The sequence below is a fragment of the Tiliqua scincoides genome, chromosome 5, assembly GCF_035046505.1.
Source record: "Tiliqua scincoides isolate rTilSci1 chromosome 5, rTilSci1.hap2, whole genome shotgun sequence".
Lineage (NCBI taxonomy): Eukaryota > Metazoa > Chordata > Lepidosauria > Squamata > Scincidae > Tiliqua > Tiliqua scincoides.
Window position 1 is genome coordinate 100,689,509 of NC_089825.1, and position 16,978 is coordinate 100,706,486.

General features: G+C 44.2%; 2 protein-coding genes across 2 annotated transcripts; both read left to right on the forward strand.

Moving 5' to 3' along the window:
• The first annotated feature begins 4,530 nt into the window (after nucleotides 1-4,530).
• On the forward strand, nucleotides 4,531-5,487 carry LOC136652620 (olfactory receptor 10A2-like). The gene has a single exon (XM_066629550.1). The coding sequence runs from the start codon at nucleotides 4,531-4,533 to the stop codon at nucleotides 5,485-5,487; it is 957 nt and encodes a 318-aa protein (XP_066485647.1).
• A 7,745-nt stretch (nucleotides 5,488-13,232) lies between these two features.
• Nucleotides 13,233-14,156, forward strand: LOC136652621 (olfactory receptor 6Y1-like). The gene has a single exon (XM_066629551.1). It carries the CDS (start codon nucleotides 13,233-13,235, stop codon nucleotides 14,154-14,156), a length of 924 nt encoding a protein of 307 aa, XP_066485648.1.
• The last annotated feature ends 2,822 nt before the right edge of the window (nucleotides 14,157-16,978 follow it).

The window sequence follows — 16,978 nt, forward strand, 5'->3', positions numbered from 1 at the left end:
ACTACCTGTCATTGACGAACTTGGAAAAAAAATACAACAGAAAAAAGACACTCAACCATTTATCGCCCTGAATTCATGCTCACTTGCAAGCTTCAGGAGCTCAGTTCCTTGCAAATTGTAGCAGCTATCTTGCAAAATGTAGGAGCTCTGCTCTTTGCAGGGCACTTTGCAGCTATCTGATTTTTGAATTGCCTCGGGGCTTGAGGAAATGGGCTATCTGATCATTCTGTCACCCATGTTTTCACTGGAGGTTTGCAGGACCCACCAGAAATCAGGTCATGACCCACCATCTGGGTCCCAACTCACAGTTTGAGACTATTGCCTGAGGGATAGTCTCCTTGGCAAGGAATTAAATTCTGGGTTGGGAATGTCATACTCTGATTATAGAGCATAGTCCCTTTCCTGATGGGAGATACTGGACTTGGGGTTTTCTGGTGCTTCCCCCCCCCCCACCTGATTGATATCTACATGCTTTTTGGGGGCGGGGAGGTTCACGTGCTAGCTGTGTTGTTGGCATAGAGTTCCAATGATGCTTAGGGCACTTCTATCATCTCGGAGGCAACCAAGTCCTTCCTGTTCTGTATACATCTTGCCTGTGTCTCCTCCCTGCTTGGGCATTCCTGTCAGTGAGTGCTCTACCAGAAGTGGTGGTACGCCAGTACACAGTTTTACCACTGCCCAGGGTACTTCCACTAGTGATTCTGTGACTCTGCCATTGGGACTCCGGCACCAGCAATATGACTGTAGTTGCATGGGTGTCTAAGGGCAGTTGCCATATCTTATGCTGCTCAGAGTGGCATTTCCAAGTCTAGGGTTTGGCTACCCAGCCACGAACTCATTCTCCTTCCATGCGTATAGTGCCATGTGAAGGGTGAAGCACAAATGCATCCACTGGCACATTGTCTTTGTGCCTCCCCCACCCAACCATCTCTATACATTCAGCCACAAATCTAGAAAGGAATAATCTGTGTATCTACCTGTATACCTGTATACGCATATATCCCAGAACCCCAGGCATGCTACCTGAATTCACTCACAGGAGAAAAGATATGTCATCAAACAGTTTTATGTTTTTTCTTTTATTGAGTTGTTAGAAATTGCCCTCAGCTTTTTATAGCCCAATCCTATTTGGGCTGCTGCCCCACGCTACAGTGGCACCAAATGGCCACTGCTGTATTCTGTGGGGCCAGCGAAGCAGCTGGAGCTCTCCTCACAGTAAGGGCCAGTGTCAAGCCCTGGCTGCCCCCATGGATCTACTCAGAGCTGCAGCTTGGAACTGGCACAGATCCAAGGAGAGCCTTGTTTGAAACCAAGGCCAAGGATGGGGAATAGGATTCTGCGGCGGCCAAGGCTGCCGTCACCGCCCCTATCCCAGGCCCAACCCCTCCCCAGGTCACCCCACCTCCTTCCCAGTTCCACTCCCCTGCCTTCTTGCTGCTCTCCTCCTACCTAGGAATGCCTCCCTGCCCTTTGGTGGGGAGCCTACTGCTCCCAGATGCAGGAATTTATAACTGCATTGAAGCACCGCTAAATCAGTCATGTAACAGTAATGTACATGGCCTCCACTGATGATCACACATGTTTCTATGATGATGATGAGGACGATGAAACAAGCAACAAACAAATTTTAGAGATTTGATTTTTTTTTAAACGTCAGTTTCATCCCTCCATTGGGCAAATCCATCATCAATACCCTACTGGATGATTGTATCTTTCACAGATCAGGGAAATAAATGAGACTCCCGAGAAATAGTCTCTGAGTCTCAGGAGCCAGATTTTTAATACAGCTGGAAAAGCACCCCAGTTCTCATTCCAAGACTACAAAAGGAGCACCAGCAATACAGGATGGAGGGGTCCAAATTCCACCAAAGCCAAGCATTCATATTATTGGCAAACACCAGGATTGCCACTTCAAAGAAATGGCAGAAAGACCTGCTTGAGATGTTTCCAGTTCCTTAGTGTGAATTAAAAATTACTGAAGCCAAACTAGCAAAGAAAAGGCTTCAATTCCATAAGCGGACTCAGCAAGGGAAAAGAGGTAAGTGGATTTCTGTAATGCATTGGACTCCTGGTTTATCTCCATCAGTGCAGGCCTTTTTCAAGTTAATTTCAGTGTGCCAAGTTAATGTACATGAAGCACTTGAGAATTATGAGCTCACTTTTAAAACTATTATTTAAAGCAATAAGCAATTATTTGCTTGCTATTGGTATTGCCATATCTTATGCTGATAGTGATTAAATGTTTATTCTAATGGTGGAAAAAAAGGGGAGTAGGAGAAACTTTGCAACAAGACTGTGAAAGTGTCCGCATCGTTAGACAGTCAGTGCATGTACGCCTTAGGTGGTATCTGTCTTAGGAATGAACAAAACTCCTCCAGAGCATTCCACATTAGTCAGGGATTTTCCTCTACCAATGAAATCTGAGATGCGCAACACAGATGTTTCCTTTGCACTGAAAAAAGCGAATTCCTTTATGGAAGTTCCTGCACTGGGGAGCCCACAGAACCCTACATCAGGCTTTCAGATTGGTGAAACCAGGATGATAGGGAGGCTATATAATTTTCTTTGGCACCCGGAGTAAAGAAATGTGATTCATTTGCTTGTCTCTACCCCAATAAGGTAAGGCTACAATCCCAAGCACACTTGCCTGGAAGTAAGCTCTACTGAACAAAGGCTTCGTTCAGAGTAAATAGGTATAGGATTTTTTTTAAGATCACATCCTTACAGTTACATGGATTCCTTAGCTAATTTTTATGCATGCACAGAGCTCTTATTCTGGATGGAGCATTTGAATGAATTATGCATTTCAGTTTTTTGCAGGTTTTTTTCTCTCTTTTCCAGTATTGTGCTGCTATATTCAAATATCTGGATTCCGTAAAAGGCTGAAAGGCTGAGAGTTGCTCCACCCATTTGCAGTGTCTCCCAAGTATGCGTCTTGAAAAAAAATATATATATATATCCCCAAAATACTATGATGATTATGTCTGTAGCATTTCAGCCATTTCTCTAAAACCGGGAGGGGTTAGAAACAGGAAATGAGCAGCCCAATCCCATGCATGTCCTCTCAGAAGAAAGTTCCATTTTGTCAGTGGGCTTACTCCTTGGTAAATGAGGATAGGATTACAGCCTAAACCCGAAAACTAAAATGTGCCACACCTGAGAGCCACAGTAGTAAGTCTACTTACTTAAAAAAAAAAAAATTAGAACCTACCCCCCCACCCCATTTTGTATATACACAATTTTAGCTTTATGTGCTGACTCAGGAAGGGAACTATGAAGAAGATGAGAGCAAGTATACCTTCTATATTTTTGCATTTACTGCCCCTGAAGCAATTCCTTATCTGCCTCTATACTATTAGCCAACTGTAGGCTCAGTTCTATCCTTGGCCAGTCCATAGCATTCAGTGGTGCCAGTGCTGCCTCCATTCTATGCTATGGGCCAGTTGGGACCCATGATGTGTAAGAGAGTTAAGTTAAAAAAAAAAAAAAAAAAACTTATGTCCTCTGCTTAGCCATGGTCCGCAATGGACTTATACAGATCTGCACCAACATATTGGATGGCATAATTCTCTGTGGGACCAAGGGGGGCATTTCAAGATTGGAAAGGGACATAGGATATTGGTGACCCTGCTGCTGCCAATATCCACCTCTAGCACATTCTCAGAACACCCTTGGCTGGCACTGATCCCCATCCTGATCCTCCTCTAGAAGCCCCGTGATGTCCCCATCTGCTTACTTGCCTGGTCTGGCAGGGGCTGGGTGCTTCACTGGTGCATGCCCAGGTCTAAATATTTATGTTCAAGAATTAACCTCATCACTTTTATTCATCATTCCACCAACCAAAGCCAATCCCTAAGATCATAATGATTCATCATAATGATCATATAGAATTGGGTTTTCAGTTGCATCCTGAAAATCAAGTGCAAATATGTAAGTTCAAGTATTAACCTTATCACTTGAGTTCATCATTCCACTAACCAGTGTCAGTTCCCTAGATCAGTGGTTCCCAAGCTTTTGAGCATTGGAATCCACCTAAAAAAAAGTTTCACTTTACCAGCCACTTAAGCCTCTGTGGCTACAATGCTGATTGGGCAGCAGTGCTCCCCCCTCCCTGAGTACCAGGTTGTTTAACCCTTGATGCATATAGCCCAGTCTGCTTGTCAGTTTCACAACCAACCCAAAATTGGGTTGTGACCCACTAGTAAGTCCCAGGCTCACAATTTGGGGAATGCTATCCTAGATCATAATGATTGCACTTTGAAAAACACCCAGCTTGGTGTCACAGCTATGCACTATCATTGCTCTCTCTCCCCTCAAAACCAATGTTCCATCCCAGCTCTGAACCTCTAGTTTAATCCTCATCCCCAACTGGAATGGTCCAATGGTCCAATTTTATATGGAAATTCACAGGGCCCCAATTCCACAGAATTTGTATTTGATGGCTTTTTAAGTTTAGAAATGCTTCATGCCTCTCATCTTGACTTGTCATAGCATGCTGACTCTTTTCTATGTTTCCCATCAGGTTAACCAATGAGAGGAAATCAGAGTATCGTGAAGAACTTCCTGCTGCTGGGATTCTCCAATCTGCCAGGTCTTGAGGGCTTGTTCTTCTCCATCTTCCTAATGGTCTATCTCTTGACCTTGATTGGAAACATGCTCATAATGATTATCACACTGGCTGACCAAGCACTCCATAGCCCCATGTATTTCTTTCTCAGGAACTTATCCTTCCTGGAGATCTGCTACACCTCTGTGATCATTCCTAACATGCTTGACAACCTCCTGGCAGAAGACAAAACCATTTCATTCACTGCCTGTGCCTTTCAAATGAGCATCTTCCTCATCACAGGAGCAGCAGAGTGCTTCCTCTTAGCTGCCATGGCATATGACCGCTATGTTGCCATTTGTCAACCCCTGCATTATGTGCTCATCATGAACAAAAAAGTGTGCTTTGGGCTGGTAGTGGCTTCGTGGCTGGCTGGAATCCCAATGCAACTTGGACAGACTGTCCTGGTGTTTACCTCCTGTTTCTGTGACTCTAACAAAATCAATCACTTCTTCTGTGACATCCCAGCTGTTCTCAATCTGATCTGTGGAGACACCTCTATAAACGAGCAAGTTGCTCTGATGGAGGTGGTATTGCTTGCACTAATACCATTTGCTTTGATTCTTACCTCATATGTGTGCATTACCTCGACCATCCTGAAGATTCCATCTGTGGAAGGAAGGCGCAAGGCCTTCTCGACATGCTCCTCACATCTTCTGGTGGTGCTGGTGTTCTATGGCTCTGGGATGACTGTGTATTTGAAGCCTAAGTCAAGCCATTCCTTGGATACAGATAAACTCCTCTCACTCTTCTACACCATTCTACCACCGTTGTTAAATCCTCTCATTTACAGTTTGAGGAACAGGGAAGTCCATGTTGCTCTAAGAAAAGTACTTCTTGTTCCTTCCTTACACGAAACTGTTGGCCACAAAAATAATTAAAATGCTAGCTTATGTGGATGTACAGTGCACCCACATATGATATCAACTGTGTTGGAATGTGTTCGGGGTGCCTAAAACCATTCACTTTGATGTCACAGATATGCCTTCCTTTCCAAACTTTGAATCTTTGAATGCATGCTCATATATTTATTTTTTAATGGGTTTCACCATGATTGATGTGAGTTCTTCAATATTCCAAGTTTTAACCTTACTCCCTGCCATTGTCCTGGTCTGGATCCCTTCAAGAATTTTATTTACACACTTTATAAAGTTCCCATGGGATCCAATGTGAGTGTTTTCTGGGGTCCCTGCTCTGGATCAAGACTATGGGAGAGGCAGGGTTAAAGTCACTCGTTCACTGCCATGGCCCCAGTCCTGATTATATTGTGCTCATGCAAGAAAAAAAAAAAAAAAAAAAAAAAAACCAAGCATGACTGGACATGATTTGCATCACATTTTCCTTCCATGAAGAGTTCTAATTCCATGGACACTACTTTTGCAGAATGGGGAGAACACAGGAGTCCGGGATACCCCATTTTAAGTCAATGTACTCCCTAAGCTCTTCCTCTTTCAGACAGCTGACATCCACACAATTAGAACAAATGAATAGGGTGTCTGTGGTTCCAAATCTGCCCCTTTTGCCCTTGCTTTTCATACCAATTAATTCCTCTCTTTGCAGCATTGCCTTAAAGCTGTAGGCATTTTAGGGTCTTTGATTTGTTCATGATGTTCATATTTTAGCTCTAGACTGACTGTATGGAAGCTTTAAACTACTGGGTTGATGTTGTAAGCCATTTGCAGGATTTTTAGTTGAAACACAGGCTATAATAAACAAATGAATGCATTTCAATGCCTACATTTGTCTGAGATGCTCGGAAAATAAATCTTTTTACAGAATGGTTGGTCCCATTGCAAATGCAAATGCTTCTTCACAGGATGAAGTGTTTGTGTGTGTGTGTGGGGTGGGTCCCATTACGTAAATCAATTTGCCAGGGTGTAGTTTCTGGAAATTGAGCTATAGGGGTTTTGTGTGTTTTTTTTAAATCAGGAGTGATGACACATCATCAGCAGGGTCACTCAAGTGCTACCTTTGAATCTTTTTTTTTTTTAATTTTTTTTATTTGACCTTAGCTGAGAACGAGCAATCACCTCCACAAGAGGCAAATATAAACATTTCCTTAGTGGCATAAGTGATTGTCTAGACCAGGGGGTCTCCATACTTTTTGGCATGAGGACCGCATTGTGCAATTGACACAGTGTCAAGGGCCGGAAAATAAATAAATAATAAATACATGGAGGGTGCATGAAGGATCGATGTGCTGAGAGTTTGATTGAATACTATAATTGGGGGGGATGGAAGGAGGGGGAGCAGAGGGAAAAATTGATTTGCACGGGTAAAAGGGGGGAATGGAGTTTGAAAAAGCATCAAACAACCTATGACCCAAATCAAACTTTTTTTGGTCTCTGTTTCTGCTTGGTTTTAAGTTTAATGAACATTATATTTATATTCAAGGTCTCTCCGCATCAGTATATATTTCATTCAGCCCCTAGCGATGCTAAATGCAATGCAATGTAATGAAATAATTTCTTTCCATTACATTGCATTGCATTCGGCACCCAGAAGTGCGTCTTTTGAGTTATTTTTAGCCTTGAGAGGCTGGGGAACCTCAGGCTGGGCTGGATAAAATCCTCCTGAGGACCAGATTTGGCCCCCGGGGTTTGAACATCCCTGGTCTATAGGAGGAATTTTCACCTGGTGTGCTGTGGAACATTGGTGAGCTGCAAATGGTCCATAGGTGTGCCTCTGGTGTGCTGCGAGACGTTGGGCTGTAATATACATTTTACACTCATCTGGGACATCTTCTCATTCAAATATTCAGTGTTTCTACCTTGGTTTTATACTCTTGCAACTCGCTCCATGAGTTTAGAATGAAATGAGCTAGATCTTTCAGTGATCTATCATGAGTTTCAAAGTAGGAATAAGTGGCAGGAGAGGAAAACTCTCTAAAAAAACTTAAAACTTGATTTTGTTGTTGTGTAATCTTAGAGGGGCATGGCTGTTGGGTGTGTCATTACAAATACCTACATGTCAAAATTTGCCATTACACCACGGTCCATTAGAGGATCTCTTCAGAGGTCCATCTGTCATGCTGTAGTCTATTCATTTACCATGTATTTATTTCCCCTACCTCCAAGAAGCTCAGAGCAGCATACATGGTACTATCCCTTTTTATCCTCACAACAACAAAATGAGGTAGGTTGGATGAGCTGAGAAGTGGTGATTCATCCAAGCTCTCATGTCAGAGTGACAATTTAAATATCTGTCTCACTAGGCCATGTCTAACACAATTCAACATTATCACCCTGGGGTTCAGGCTAAGGACTGGGCTACCTACAAACCATGGCCCCTCTAAGAATCTATTCAGGAAAAGGAAGTGAATGATGGTCCCATCATCCAAAAAAGGACCACAATTTATTCTTCAAGTGGATACAGTCCTAGTATCGTCTTCTTTTTCTTTTAAGAAATTGTATGAATTCTGAGCATGCCCAGTGAATGCACACCTGTAAAGTCCAAAGTGAAGAAAAGAACCTGGAATATTTGTTGGGATGCCAGGATGAAAAGGAAAAATTATGAGATGGAAGCTGTTCCAGGTCATGAACCTGTTAGAGGAAGTGCCTGGAGGTGGGAGCAACCTTCAAGGAAATGCTATAAATGGGGGACATCAACAAGGCAAGTAGCCAAGGATGACAGCTGAAGAACATCATAGAATGTATAGGTGGTTTGGTCAGCAAGTTCCAGTATGTTCCAAAGGATTTGCCAATGATCTGATTATGAGACTTGCTGTCTCCTTTCCTGCCAATCCTAACTAAATCCCCATGAGGTGTTGCAGTGGCACCAGCTCTGGTTATGTTGCATCTTATGGGGGATTTCTAGCTGCTGGAGGCCTCCTTGGATTAAGGGGAAATTTGTCCCCTTGCCCTGGGTTAAGTCCATCAGCTGCAATATCCAGCTCAGACCTATATCGCTCAGCAATATCGCTGGCACAAGTCCACATTGATCTGTGCAAGTGGATCAGGTCCAGGAATGGGGTCAGGATTCAGTGTGCACCATCACTTCTGAACACTGTCCCTGCCAGGCTCGATTCCCACCCCATCCCATCTCCTCCCCTTTCAACCCTCCCCCCACTTCCTCCCTGTCCTCCCCCTGCTCTTTTCTACCCCCTGCAGTGGACTTGCCTGCTCCAGCAGACCTCCAATGGGGCATGTGGGAAGACTTTCTGCCACAGCACCAGCTCCCTACAGTGCTGCAAAGCATTTTACAGTACTTTTGTGGTAGCCTGCATCAGTAGAATATATGTTCCATTTTCTCCCCTTTTTCTTGATGGGGCAAATGCCCCAGGCGCAGAGACTCACTCACCTTTAGAACCCTGCAGAAGCCTCCCTGAGGCTCCTGATGGGGTCAGAAACTGTGCTTTCAGTTTGCCGGAAAGTTTAAAGTGTTGGGGAAACCTCAGGAGGCTTCCCCGATGCGTCCTGGAGTTGTGAGAGGCACCGTGGACTTCAGTTAAGGGGGGGCAGATTTGATTGTGGGGGTGGCAGCAGCATCCTGTGGGGAGGTGCCATCATGGACCTTTGCCCTGGGGCACGGACTGGGGAGGTCCGCTACTGTATTCCGTGGTATGGGCCTAGATTAGGATTGGGCCGTTCATTTATTTTATGTTATTTAAATGAGAAAGAGAAACAAATATTTGACCTCTTTACTTGAGATGTGGAAAACTTCAGAAAAAATATCAAGTAGTTAAAAAAACTAAGCATTTTAAAAAGTTCTTAGTTTAATTTTAATTTGTTTAGCTACTTTTATTTATTTAGAGCGATGTACCTAATTTTTAATTTCTTTTTTTCCCTTGCATTAAACATTCCCTTTTCTCTGTAGGCAGCCTTAAATTTAAACTTGCAGATTCCCTCTGTAATATATGGCATGATCTCTTGAGAATTAAAAAAAAAAAATTAGACTATGATGGAGATGAGAAATATCTTTTGAGGCCTTAATCCTGAGAGAATGCTAGTAATTTTCAAGCTGAGTTCTAAGGTGTGTTGATGAGAAGATAAAGAGATAGAAAGACATACAATGGAAGCAATTGTTCACTCGGTACAACTCATATGCTATCCAGTCAAGAAGTCTTCTACTAGGATACATCCCAGGTAAAATTCCTTATTTCTTCATCTTCAGTTTTGCTCACAACACTTTGAACATTTAAGAAAGGAGCTTACAAGATACTTATGTATGATTAGAGGGGTCAAACAGACAGTGTGGGCATATGTACTAATGAAATTATCTATACATCTGTATAGGGGGCTTTTTAAGACATATTTTATACATTTTATCCTAAGATAGGATCCCTAGGACTGCAACCCTAGACCCACTTTTTCTTGCATTCACATTGACCACAATGAGACTTACATCTGAATAGACATGCATAAGAACATAAGAACAGCCCCACTGGATCAGGCTATAGGCCCATCTAGTCCAGCTTCCCGTATCTCACAGCGGCCCACCAAATGCCCAGGGAGCACACCAGATAACAAGAGACCTACATCCTGGTGCCCTCCCTTGCATCTGACATAGCCCATTTCTAAAATCAGGAGGTTGCACGTACACATTATGGCTTGTAACCCGTAATGGATTTTTCCTCCAGAAACTTGTCCAATCCCCTTTTAAAGGCATCCAGGCCAGATGCCGTCACCACATCCTGCGGCAAGGAGTTCCACAGGCCAACCACACGCTGAGTAGAATTCTTATCAAAATTAGTGAGACTTGAGTTGGTTGCAAGGATACTGTCTCATTCATTTCAATGGTGCTTACATTATATACAACTCCAATGTCCATATGGGTTTCAGTGATGTACATATAGCAGCATTCACCTGAGACTGTCAGTGCAATCCTAGGCATGTCTACTCAGAAGTAAGACCAACTGGGTCTCATGGGACTTACTTCCAGGCAGTGTGTATAGGATTGCAGGATGATCTCATGAATGTGTTAAAAATGAATTTGGAAGACCTCCTGGCTTAACATCACTCAGTGATTTTCTACATCTCTCAGCAACCAGCCGCATGGGAATTATAAGCCAGTTCAGACATGCAAGCCCTCAGTGATGATTACTCAGCAGTCAGAGACTGGAAGCTGAACCTGTCCTCCAATTCCACTAGAACACATTATGTCTGAGGTAGTGTGAGGCAGCATGAATATCCTATCTGCACTGTTGGATCTCTGAGCCATACTTGTACCTGAATATATTTCTGCTTGCAACATATGCACATGGAAGCAGATTCCCTGGTCAGGTTATTTTTACACACATTTCCACTTGTGTGTGGGAGCTAGCTCCAACCAGTGTCTGAGTGATGTAACCCTAGGGGCTGAAGCTGATGATTTGTATATTTCTTTTCCAACCATCCCATGCCCAGGATGCAGACAGAGTGTGCCTATTAAAAATAGGGTGCAATCCTGAACCTAGTTGGTTTAGTTAAACTTGCAGCTTTAGAGCCCAAACCTTTGCATGCCGGATCATCGCTGGCGCGCACTGTCACAAATATGCCGTAAGGCACACCTGTGACCATTAGCACCAGTCCAGCATTGAAGCTAGCTCAGCGCAAGCAGGTGCTGGGCCAGTGCTGGTTGGAGGCTGGTGAACCACTGCCAGGCACTCCATGCAAAACGCCGAGAAGTGGAGAGGTAAGTGGGGGAGTGGGGGGAGGCGGGGGAGGCATTCCAGGTTGGAGTGAGGTGAAGAGAATGCTGGGAGAAGGTGTGATGGCGGAGAGAGCAGGGCAGGAAGGAAGTAGGACCTGCAGAGTGGGACTGGCAGAGCTCCTTGTGGCTTGACATAGGACTCCCTTACTCTGTGCCAGCTAAACAGCCACTGCAGAGTTGAGTAGCCCCATTGTGGAGCTGTCCCCTTTCTCTGAAGAGCCACCGGCGCACTCAGAATGCCGTTACAACCATTTTGGCGTTGCGACAGCTTCCATGCACCGAGCAGCTCAGGATTGGTCTCTCCATCCCATTGAAGATGTTGGGCACAGCTCAATCCAGAGCTTTCATAGAGACTTGGTGCAGGGTTGCAGAACTATTTTGGTAGTAACAGCGATACCATTTAGTATTCAAGCCAAGAAATCCTCTGTAGCCTCAGTGAACGTGAATCCTCAGTAAACGTGACATATGATTGACAGCAATTTTATTGTTCAACCTCTGTTTCTTTTACATTTTGAAGCACAATGAATGAATCCAGAGATAAAAATATAAATATAGAAGTGTCTTGATTCCGTTTTAAGAAAAGCTTTTTATCTTAACGGTTTCTCCTTGCCATTGTTTGATAAAATAAACGACATTCCTTGTGTATAGAAATATAATTGAAATATTGCAAGAAGAAAATAGTTTCAGTAGAACATAAGAGCTAGTGAGTATCAAAGTATTTATGTGATTATTTATTTATTATCAAAGTGAGTATTTCTAAGTATTTCTAAGTATTTCTAAGTGGCCTTTTCAGCCACACTAGATGCTGTTCCAGAACCACCTTTCAGAGCGCGATACCATGGTCTTTCGAGACTGAAGGTTGCCAACTATTTCTAAATAACAAAGATCACATATATGAATCACGTTGTGGAAAAATTCATCATAAGCTGGGTGTGTAAAGACAGTAGATTGCAGTCTAGTTGGTATGTTTTGTTTCCTTTTGAATTTGCTTTTCTTTTAAAAAGAGAAGTTATTTAAGAATGAGAAAAATTCTGCTGGGTCTGGTCAAAGGCCATTTCCTTCCCAGTCTTGTCCAGGACTTGCACTGATGGTTCTTACAATCTGTCCTTGCAAGCCCAGGCCACGAGTGCAGCAGTAGCTGCAACATTGAGTGGGCCTGGACAATCAGAGCGAATAGTTGGTGCATGTGCCAATGTCTTCCAAGCCCCTATTGGAGCAGATAAGTAGGTTGAGGGTACATCTCAGGGGAGGATTGGGGTGGAGATGGGCTGGACTGGGGGCATTTCATGGGAGGGCCATTAACAGTAACATGGCTGGGGGGGGGAGAAATGGTAAGTATTGCAGGTGTTGCAATGCACCATATAAGTGGCCCCTCCCATATGCCATCAAAGCCATTCTGGGCAATGACAGCAATGCACAGGAGGCGTCATTTGGTTCAGTGACCACTTGCGCATTGCCATCACTGCCTGGAATGGCTGACAGCAAGTGGGAGAGGCTGTTTACAGAGCGCATTGTGGTGCCTGCAATATTAGCTTTTTGCTCTCCCTTTAGCTACACTACTGGCCATGAATGGATGTCGGTGGCACAAATGGTGCCAAAGTTCTTTGCTCCTGGACAATGACCAACATGCCCTCTTGGACCTTTTTGGAGTTACATCAGCAATAGGGCTGGTGTAGATCCAAGTAGGCCCACTGGGGACCAGAGAGCAGCAGAATAAGTAAGTAACATTTTTTTACTAACCTCTGCACCACTGCCTGGTCCTTGCTGGCCCATAGCATGCAGTAGAGACTGCATCAGCACCACTGAACCCACAGGGCTAGCCCCGGATAAGTTTAAGGCATTAGTTGAGTAACATGATTCCCATGTGGCCCATCAGCTGCTTCTGGCAATCCAACAAGCAGGAGCGAGAGGCATGCCTCTTTTCTGGCATTACTCTGCTTAGCCATCTCTTCTTTCTTGCCCTTGTAGATTATAGATTGGGCCCTGCATTTGAAAGATGGAAAAAATCAACCAGACCAACGTCAGCTATTTCATCCTCCTTGGATTCCCCACATCTGTAAAGCTCCAGCGTCTTCTGTTTGCCCTGTTCCTTTTGGCATACCTGTTGACCCTCATGGAAAACTTGGTCATCATCTTCGTCATCCGATTCAACAGTAACCTCCACAAGCCCATGTACTTCTTCCTGTGCAACCTCTCCTTCCTGGAAATATGGTACGTCACAATCATCGTTCCCAAGATGCTGGCGGATTTGCTCACGCAAGACAAACGTATCTCCTTCCAGGGCTGCCTGACGCAGCTGTACTTCTTTGTCACCTTTGTGTGCAGTGAATACATTCTCCTGGCCGTCATGGCTTACGACCGATACCTGGCCATTTGCAACCCGCTGCGGTACCCTGCCATCATGAGCAATGCCTTCTGCGCCCAGCTGTCGGCAGGATGCTGGGCATGTGGCTTGATCACCTCTGCGATCAAGCTCAGCTTCATTGGTCGACTGAAGTACTGTAGCATCGACAAGATCAACCATTACTTCTGTGACATTTCACCCCTCTTGAATGTCTCCTGCACTGATTCGTCCATGGCTGAGCTGGCAGATTTCATCCTAGCTCTCATGGTGATTATGGTCCCCCTCTGCATTGTGGTCACCTCGTACATCTATATAATCTGCACAGTACTGAGGATCCCTTCTGCTCAAGGCAGAAGGAAAGCCTTCTCCACTTGCAGCTCTCATCTCATGGTGGTGGTACTCTTTTACTCAACCACACTTTTCACCTATGCACGGCCCAAAGCCATGTATGCCTACAACTCCAACAAACTGGTGTCAATACTTTACACTGTCATCGTTCCGCTACTGAACCCTCTGATATACTGTCTCAGAAATAAAGAAGTAAAAGATGCCTTAAGAAAGACACTTTCAGGTTAAGCAATGATGCAGTTCTATTGTTTCCTGTATGTCACATTATAGAAAACAGTTACAAGTGACATTTAATTTGGCATGTACCTCTCTGGTTTCTTAAGGCAGAGCACTTTAGCTGAATGAATTTCAAAATTTTGGACCATCATGGCATTACCTCATCAATAATAATTTATTATTGATACTATTATAGTATCAATGTATGTGGTGCTTTATAGTGATTGAGATATTGGCTCCTTGTTCAGATTGACAATTAGACCACTGTTCTTCAACCTGTGGGTTGTGACCCCAATGGGGTTGTGAAGTCTCATTTGGGAGGTTGTGACGACCTTTCAAAGCCTGTGCAAGAGAGATCTTGGATCAAATTTAATAAGGGCGCTGCCTTAGCAAAACTGAGTTCTTGATATACTCCTGCACAGTCTAATCTTGCTCTCTTGCCCTACAGTTCCTATGGCTAGCCCTACTCAGGCTGCTACCTCATAAGGGATGTTGTGAAGATACATGAAGTGGGGAGAAATGGGGCAGGTGGGGGCAGAGTGGGGGGCATGATGGGATGGGCGAATTGGGTCCCAGGAAGGGGGCAGGATCAGTGGTGGGTCCTATGTATTGTACCTTATTTATTTAGTTATTGGGGTCTTGACACAAAAAAGGGTGAAGACCACTGACAGATAGGCAGATATAAGCAAGACAATAGAAGGCTAGAAAGATCGTCAGGAATGAGCAGGGATCTCTCTCTCTCTCTCTCTCTCTCTCTCTCTCTCTCTCTCTCTCTCTCTCTCTCTCTCTCTCTCTCTCTCTCAATTTATCTACCTATCAACAAAAATCAAACGTTTTCCCCTCTGTATTCCATTTATTTTTAACAGAATGTCCATCTCAACAGCAATAAATAAAATATTGGAATGCTTTAGCTTGTTTGTTTAATAATCAAAGTGGCCTGAAATTTAAGGTTTGGAAATTGTGGGGTAGGTCCTCCAGTGGTCATTAATCTTGAACGTGTCTGCAGAGGCAGAGGTGGGCAGAAGAAGGCAGGGAGGGGGAGGTACAGTGGAGTTTCCAGAAGGGGCAAGCCAGAGGTGGAATGGGAGTGGGCCCTGCTTGCACTGGTGGTGCTGGATTCTAACCCTTTTCTCCTCTTCTCTCCCCCTTACTCTCCTCAGACTCTTCTCAAGGAGACCCACTCAGGCAGCATAGACATGCCTCAAGGTAAAGGAACAAAAATTTCCTTGCCTTGAGGAGACATGTAAGCAACAATTCCCCTAACTCGAGGAGACCTCTGCAACTGCCCCCCTTCCCCAGCAGTATATAGCATGTGCTCCTTTGGCGTGGATTCATTGGCTGCCTGGGATTTGGTTAGGAATGAGCCCCCCCCCCCGCTTTTCTTTACATTTTTCAACACATTATGTAAAACTTGAAACTGTCATATTTAAGGACCCCTCCTAATGTGAGGCCCTAAACTGTACCTCAGTGGTATCAGGAGGGTTTGCATAACCTGGTATGGGAGGCCAGTGTGTCTCCCCCATGACGGACCTCCTCCCATGCAGTGGGTGGGGCAATGGCTTGGGCGGTGGGCGTGGTAATGCACCATTGCCCCATCGCTGCTGGGGCAACCCTGCATTCAGTAGGAAATTACATATTGAGTGAATCTTGGTTTTTTTCAAATAAATACCATCATGTTATATGGTATTATTTGAAAAAACCAAGATTGTAAAAATTTTGGTCAATAGTGGTGTCACCCCCCTGTACGTTTCACCCGGTACAGCCCACACCCCATGCACCCCCCTACTGACACCACTGCTGTGCTTTGCTTGGCTTTAGGTACTGTGTGTTCTACAAATGGTACTATAGGGCTGGATAACAGGCACAAAAAGGCCAGGCATCACACTGGGCAGCCATGCTGAGGTCCTAAAAGTATGTCAAGCTTAAGATGGCTGATCTCATAACATTGCCAAAAAGTGTATCATTGTAACAGAAACGACAAAGAAAACAGAAATATTAGAGCTGTGTGTTTGCATGCAAAAAAATCATTTTAGGGTCTTTTTTCCCCTAGTGCACTGGTTCCCAAACTTTTTAGCACTGAGACCCACTTTTTAAAATGACACTCTATTGGGACCCACCTAGCTTCGCAAAACTTGGGAAAAAGTTTTTTTCAAGACTTTGTTTTTATTCCTTTTGCTGTGGTGGGGGGAGGGGACCACCTTCTGGAATGTACATTTGAGTTCCACTTTCATCAGTCAGGCCTACTCTGGCATTCTCCATCACCTTGCCTTCAATAAGACCTGAGATACATTTACCTACTTGCGGTAGGCCACGCACATGCTGCTCTGTTTTGGTTTCCATACAGATTTCTTGTCAGCTATCAGACTGTCAGTTCACAACCTACCAAAATCAGATTGTGACCCACTGGTGGGTCCTGACCCACAGTTTGGGAACGACTGCCCTAATGTATTATTTTTCCAACATACTGTATTACAAACAACTTAGAACGTTGGCATTTAGAGTTCCCTTGCGATGTGAGCCCCTAAGCTTTAGCTTACTAGCCTTGCATAAATCTTGCTCTTCCATCATGGGGTTTGTATAGTGGAGCATCATATCTCTGGGTTGTAGCACAACACTCCTTATACAAGCTCTTCAAAGTTGTCTTTTTGCTTTTGTTCATTTGTGATCCTGGAAATTATAAACTTGCCTTCCCATTTCACATCTAATGAATGTGAGTTGAAACAGACAGTGCTTTGCAATCGATATACTGGATTAGTACTATGAATGAATGAGAAACTATCTCAATGCCAATGAAAGACTTTTCCAGTTCTGCCTCCTGCTCACACCTGCACCTG